The sequence below is a fragment of the Berghia stephanieae genome, chromosome 14 (assembly GCF_034508935.2).
Source record: "Berghia stephanieae isolate SIO BIC M18660-M18661 chromosome 14, UCSD_Bste_1.3, whole genome shotgun sequence".
Classification (NCBI taxonomy): domain Eukaryota; kingdom Metazoa; phylum Mollusca; class Gastropoda; order Nudibranchia; family Aeolidiidae; genus Berghia; species Berghia stephanieae.
This window is the reverse complement of record NC_088373.1, coordinates 20,540,714-20,548,213: the sequence shown is the minus strand read 5'-3', so window position 1 is coordinate 20,548,213 and position 7,500 is coordinate 20,540,714. Positions and strand designations below refer to the sequence as shown.

Sequence of the window (7,500 nt, the reverse complement as noted above, 5' to 3'; positions counted from 1 at the left end):
AAAATCCTCATATCTTATACATTGAATGTCTGTTGTGCCTATTTCAAAGGTGTCAAATCAGAGTGTTCAAATAAAGATCTGAACAAGTGTGTATGAAAGGTGCCAGACAAAGCAAGAAAAATAATACAAGAAAAAAAACCATCCCAAAAAATTGAGTGGACCTCAACTGGGGATCGAATCTCCGACCTTCTGATTACCGGTCTGATGTGCTAACATTATAAAAAGGGGAAATTTCTGACAGAATTGGCCGTCATTTGCTTGCTTACCTTGTCCTTTTTCCAGCTTTCCCCTTTCTCTCCCAGCAAGTCATGCGACAATATCTTGCCCAAATTCGGTGGCACTCTCACGTCTGCCAGAGCCATATTTACAGTTGCCTCGACCATCTTAGACGGATACTTCTTCCGACCACCACCGCCGCCATCTTTATGGTTAGATGACCCCTTGTGATGGCCTTTGCCCTGTGACATCCGAGCACTCCCGTCCATATCCAGGCCATTTCTCCTTACTGTGTTGGGCGTTGTATCAGTCGTTACGTTATTTTCATGGACACTATCATTGGGATCTAAAACCAAGAAGAAAATTAAAATGCATGGATACAATGAAGACAGGTTAGAGCAAGATGGCTTAATCATAAATATATATTTTTTAAAAGAAAAAATTGAGCTTTTATATTGTGCAATATCCACTAAACGCGCTCAAAGCGCTTTACAAAGGGTCCCTCACCAGTAGCAACATGTAACAAAGAACGAGTCATGATGCCTGTTCGATGATAATACCATTTTTTTCAGACATAGACAATGCTGTTAACAGCCAGTTACTCATTTTACACCAGAGTACGGTGAGAGAATGTGAGTAAAGAGTCTTTTCCAACTATGCGCAGAGTAAGGCTTGAACCCAGGACCTTCCGATCCAAAAGCGAGTGTCATACTACAAGACCACAAAGTCGCACAAATATATAAACCAAAAACAATTTGAAATGTAGTAATTTTTTCATTGCCATTATTAGCTAACCCAACATCATCTAAAACTGTTCAACTTCATACTCTCGCTAGAGTTTTAAAAAAAAAAAAATTTTGTAAAAATGCTTCCATTTAACTTTCACTAACTTCCATCACTTGGATCATATTTGCATCCAGGGAGATGCAATGACCCGATGAGGGCCAAAATTGTAATGTTGTGTAAGAATTCATACAGCGTGCTTGATCCACCACCTGCTCTAAGGCGCTACACGCATATAAAGACAATCTGTAATTATTATTATTACTAAAAAGTCTACCTGAATAGGAATGCGTTCAAACGTTTACTAAAATCACTGAGCTCACTGAATGAAAATGAGTAAGAATATGTATTATTTAAGGCACTGAATATGTGTAGCTGGATGAGAAAACCCGGAAAGATGTGCAATTTCATAAATTGAGTTATGTACACAGTGGTGTAGACCACATCTTTCTGATCATTTACCACTTTACATTTTCTTTCTATGTCTATTAGAACCCAAGTTATGAATTTTTTTCTGAATAAAATTTGTTGCTATGGGAAACACTTTATCTTCGTTTTTGGCTCATATCTCGAATCATCTAAACTTGCCGCATCTTCCCGGGTTTTCTCAGCCAGCCTCACATATAGTAATACCACCCACCTTGAGCTTCATCGTTGACCTTTCCATCGCTCCCATTCACGTCCTCGACTTTGTGATTGTCAGTGCCCCCGTCTCCACTTCCTCCATGTCGAGTGGACTTCTTTGATGGCTTTTTATGGCCATTCAAATGAAAACTGGATGAGGGTTTGTAGTCTTTGCTCTTGTCGTTGTCGTAATGATTATCATCATCGTCGTCGTCGTCATTGCCGTCGTCTTCTTTCTCATCCTCGTCTTGGTCATCCCGACAATCTTTCCTCACCACCTCGACAGGGCTCTTGGGTCGAATGAAGGCTTGGGTTGCTTTCCTCGAGTAGTGGGGTTTGTGGCAGGCTGTTTTACTGAGAAGAGGAGGGAGGAGGTGGACAGAGATTTGTTTTGGTTTGTTTTGTTTTTAAGGGTTTTACAGCACTTGCAACACAATAAGGTCATATCAGGGCCAGTAAAAAGGAAGAAAATGGAATAGTATAAAGTTTCAGCCACAAAGTAAAGCAAGCACCTGGAAAAGTCTGTTAGCATAAACTATAATATATTAGACCTGTAAATGAGCTCTATAAAAATTGACTGAAACTGAAACTCTTCGGTTCGTAATTCGTCGTAGCGGTAAAATCCAAAGAAGCAAAATGAAAGGTAAACAGCAAGCTCACTTGAGCAAATCAATGGCAGAAAACTAAATTGCGAGGGAATTAATTAGGCTACTTACCATTGTTCCTTGTAATTAGGTACCCAATCAGTGAAGAAACTTAGAAACGGTCAACCAGTTTGTTTACAACATGAGGTAATCGAGATGTGCTTGTAGCAATCATTTAACTTTCGATTTGAAGGTGTCTACATAACAAACTTCCGGTGTTTCGAATTTTTCTTTCTCATACTTTTCCTGTCCTTCAAGTAAATGTGGTCAATTTTGGCTTAGACGAAACAATGAAATTTATCGCTCGGTGGCTCAGTTAAAATTGGCTACGACAGGTTTCGAAAGTGAAAAAATAATTTCACGAAGGCTGTGTGAAAATACACTGGGGTGTGTTCAGACACGGCAATTCTAAAAAGCGTCGCTTAGCCTTGGCAATATATATCCATCATTAATATAAACGGCCCATGAGCTATGCGTGGGGCTGTGGAACATTCCTAGTTAACTTTACAGTCAATCGACTACGATTCATGAATTCTTTCTTTATTCATTTCTTTCTTCCCTTTTTAAAAATATTTGAATTTGACGAATTGACTGATTTCAGTTAATTGACTGAGAATTTACAGGTCTATGTATTATCATTATTATGTAATTATATCTCAACTGTCAACATGATTTATTGTTTTTCTCTCTTATAATACACTATACAAATAATTTTCAAAGTTCTCTCTAAAGCTGAAAAGTATTGGCGAGAAGAGCATCAGAATGTTTCCACAAAGAATGTCATCAGAGATTTTATCATTTTCAAATGACAAAAAAAAGTTTTGTTGATCTAGAGTTCAAAAGAATCGCAAATCGTCAAAATAAAAATTAGGACAGTAAGTTTATCTCTTGCCAGATCTGCATAAGAAAAAAAAAAAAAAAAAAGGAAAACAAGAAAAAAAAAAGCAAACAAAAAAAGAAAAAAAGAAAAGAAAAAAAAAGGCACCAAAATTTTTTTTAAATAAAAAATAAAAAAGCACAAAAAATACTTGTTAAAGAATTTTGCCACAGAAATTCCATATTTATGACACATCACCTCATACTGGTATTATATTGGGATGTTTTAGATGCTAAAACAAGAAAAATTTAATATAAAGTCAAAAATATGAAATGGGTTATTTTAATGTTTTAAGAATAATCAGAATAATAGGTAATTGCTTCCTCAAGTCCTCAAGTGACAAAAACAAAACACTTTACATTTCCGGTCATTTCAACTTTTAAGAATTTTTTTTTTTAGTTTGGCATCTAGTTCATCCCGACCATTTAGAGACAGAGGGTACATTTGGTAAATAGGCCTTTAAAAAGATGGCGATTTTATAATAAATACATTTTACTTACAGACAGCCTCTCTTCAATTTGCCTGTTCCCCCAAACTTGGGTTTGTCTCTGAGGACGGAAAAAAAAAAATTTTTTTTTTGGGAAAATAAGCAATTATTATTTCAACAAAATAAATATAAAACAGCTTCATAAAAAAAAAAAAACTGTTTAATAGTTCAAAGATAGTGAATGTATCAAGCTTAAAATTCTTCTTCATTCAACAAAATAAATGATTTTTTTTTTGAAACTGTTAAACTAGTTTTAGATCTGTACTTTTTTTAATAAAACCCAGAGCTCCTAATAGTTTTCAATGCTCTTTGAAAAATAAGCACTGTTAAACGGAGATCATAAAACTCAACCGTTAGAGTGGTCGTCTCACAAACAAAAAGGAACAGGTTTCAATCCTGGTTCGAGTAGTAGGATATTATTCAAACTGCCCCCCCCCCCCCCCCCCCTCTGGGTTGGGTGTTAGATCTGATGGAAACTACAATGCAAATGACTAGTGTCCTGTATAAATGGTAACAAGAATTTCTTGTTCATTCCTAAAATCTGGAACAAAGCCCTTCTCAAACGAACTGAGTTTTTGTGGGGGGGTTTCAGCAAATAACAGACACAGTAATCCCGACACTTACAAACAAGCAACGCAGACCCCGCATTCTTTCCTGTGGCAGCCTTCACACTGTCCACAGCGAACTTTGCGTAGTCCTCGAGGCCCCTTCACCTTCAGTCTGTTGGCCTTCTCCTTTAGGATCCTGTCAAATGAATAAATTAATAAATAAATAAAAGGATAAATAAATTAATCAAATAATAATAATAATAATAATAATAATAATAATAATAATAATAATAATAATAATAATAATAATAATAATAATAATAGTCATAATAATAACAAGAAAAGAAGAAGAAGAAGAAGAAGAAGAAGAAGAAGAAGAAGAAGAAGAAGAAGAAGAAGAAGAAGAAGAAGAAGAAGAAGAAGAAGAAGAAGAAGAAGAAGAAGAAGAAGAAGAAGAAGAAGAAGAAGAAAAAGAAAAAGAAGAAGAACGAAGAGGAAAAATAATTACTAGGCTGGACTGGAAAGAAAAGGTTACAACAAGTCCTATCACAGACAACAAACAAGAAACCAATTTTTACTAAAAATTTTTAAAAAAAACATTTAATCAATAAATAACAAGACGAGTAGGAATAAAATGAAGGTGACACAATGGTTGCTCACTCCCTCCCCCTCCACAAAGTGATCAGATAAAATTCGATTTCGTGTCAACAAAACTTTTTAAGACCCAAATTAGTTAAATAAAAATAATATATACTTTATTCATCCAAAAAAATGGAAATTCGTCTTCAGACGTGGCATGCATACAAATGTATAAACACAAAGTTGAGAATCTATGGCGACAATGTATACATATATATATATGCAAATGCACAAAAATGTAAAAATATACAACCAAGAACCAATAGCACCACTTTATATATTAATTTGATAAATTGAGATACCTCTGGCCTTTAGTCCGAACTTGTGTGTGTATATTTAAAAAATAGTATTTAATTTAAATCACAGTTACCCATTAAAAATTCGAACACTGTGTGGCAAAAATGAAGCACCCCAAATCGTTACAGCTAGTAAATGTAATGTAGAGTGAAATCAAAAGCAAAGTAATAGATCCAGATCATAGACTTACTCACAACCACACTCTGATGACAGAGCAATCCCAAACATCCCGCACAAAGGACTATTCAGTTACTTCTTTTTGTTATATTTCTAGGACCCAAAAAAAAATATTTTTTTTTTTTTTAAACTTTTTTAGCAATTTTCATCATATAAATTTGACATTTCTCTTCCCTTGAATAATACAGAATGTTGTAAAGGTTGTTTTTTTTTAAAAATAATTTTTAAAATCCTACCAATGATGACAGTCAATGGTTTAATATATAATGATACGATGTCTGCTTACTTTTGTTTTTTCAATTTCCTCTTCAGACTCATCTTTCCGTCAATATTTCTTTCCTTGACAGGTTCTTTTTCAACATCCCCGTTTTCCTCCTCATCAAGAATTTTCATCGCCATTGCTACAGCCTTTTCCCTATCCAAATCTTCCAAAAAAGGATCCTCAAGATCCTCAGCTTCCTTCTTTACTTCATCCTGTTTTCCATCCACTTGCTCATCTGTCGTAGACTGCGTAGTCGCTGCTATCGTCGTTTTGGACGTCATGACCACGTCATCGCCGCTGTCCTCATCTTCTGATAGAACGACTAGAAAATCATGAAGGTAAAAGAAAGATTCGTTATGATAATAAACAGAAATATAAAATTGAAGCTTGAAATTTGTATAGAACAAGGCAGCACGGCAAATCAGAACAGACTTGCATTGTAGCCAGATTGTATAATAATAATAATAATAATAATAATAATACTTTATTGCATCCCAAAAAGGAAATTTTTTGTACAGACGTGTTATAATTTACACAATAAGGTAAAAATACAATGGAAATAGGATGTATATATATAAAAAAAAGAGAGGAGCAGCTCTATAACCAGAGCTGCGCTTTATAATATGAATAATATCAACACTGTAAAATACTTAAAACTGTCACTATAAATTGAAAATTGTAAAGATTGCAAAACAAATAAATTAATAAATTAATATTTATATTTTAAAAAGTAAAAATGAGAAATAATTATATAAAATGATTATTGCTTGTTGTTATAAAGCCTGATACTGGACGGCAGAAAAGATTTTCGGTGTCTCTCTGTTTTCGTTGAAATAGAGAAAGGGCGACCACTTCTTTCTGACATAATAATTGATGGTCTTAGTGGATGATACTGGTCATTGATTATTTTAGTTATTTTATTTATACAAAATTTCTCGTATAAAAGATCTACATCGTCAACATCATTTATATAGCGTTTAATGGATTTTTTAATATTTGAATTTATTTTGTTCCTTTCCACTGCTAAGCAATTGCCTCCCCAAGCTGTTATACAAAATGACAAAACACTTTCGATTACTGCTCTATAAAATAATGTGCAGAGGGTTTTATCTATTCTAAACTGAGAGAGTTTTGATAAAAAATATGTACGTCTGCACATCTTATGCCTAATTATTTTCAAGTGTTCATCCCACTTGAGCCTGTCATCAATCGTTACACCAAGGTATTTGTAGTGAGGAACTCGCTGGACGAATTGGTCCTTTAATTTTAACAGTTCTATCGGTTCCTTCACTCTCCTAAAGTCAATCACTAGCTCCTTTGTCTTGCTTATGTTAAGCTCTAGGTGGTGGGCATCACACCAAGACACAAATCTATCAATTTCTTGCCTATAAGCCACTTCGTTGCCATTTGTTATGAGGCCTTGAAGAGCGGTGTCATCTGCAAACTTTATTAAAGGTACACTCAGGTTTTGACTTCTACAGTCATTCGTGTATATTGTGAATAATACAGGGACAATACACAACCTTGAGGAGCACCAGTATTTGTAGTTATACAGGAAGATTTGTTTTGTCCTAATTGAACATATTGTGCTCTCTCCGTAAGAAATTCGAGCACCCAAGCAATTATATACTTGTTTAAAATCAGACTAGGCAATTTTTGAACAACCAACTGAGGTTGCATTGTATTGAACGCTGAAGAAAAATCTGCAAAAAGCAATCTGCAATAGCTCCTAGCATGATCTAGATGCCTGTAGATGTTGTTTGTAAACAGCAAAATGGCATCCTCTACGCCACGTCCTGGTTTGTAAGCAAATTGATGACTATCACTCAATGGCATAAATTGATTCCTAATTTTAACAAGAACAAGTTTTTCTAAAGATTTCATGACTATTGAAGTCAGCGCAACAGGTCTGAGATCGTTCATAGTTTCAAGTTTTTCTTTTTTTG

The 7,500-nt window shown here is 34.6% G+C and overlaps 1 protein-coding gene across 2 annotated transcripts in view; it reads right to left on the bottom strand.

The window, feature by feature from the left end:
• The window catches only part of LOC144959869 (uncharacterized), a 79,520-nt gene that overhangs the window by 53,642 nt on the left and 18,378 nt on the right, over window positions 1-7,500 (bottom strand). For both annotated transcript variants that reach the window (XM_078892674.1, XM_078892675.1), the window contains exons 10-14: window positions 5,579-5,876; window positions 4,256-4,375; window positions 3,645-3,692; window positions 1,640-1,977; window positions 267-562 (exon numbers count right to left, since the gene is read on the bottom strand). In XM_078892674.1, the coding sequence (XP_078748800.1) occupies window positions 267-562; window positions 1,640-1,977; window positions 3,645-3,692; window positions 4,256-4,375; window positions 5,579-5,876 (1,100 nt within the window). The remainder of the gene's footprint in view (window positions 1-266; window positions 563-1,639; window positions 1,978-3,644; window positions 3,693-4,255; window positions 4,376-5,578; window positions 5,877-7,500) is intronic.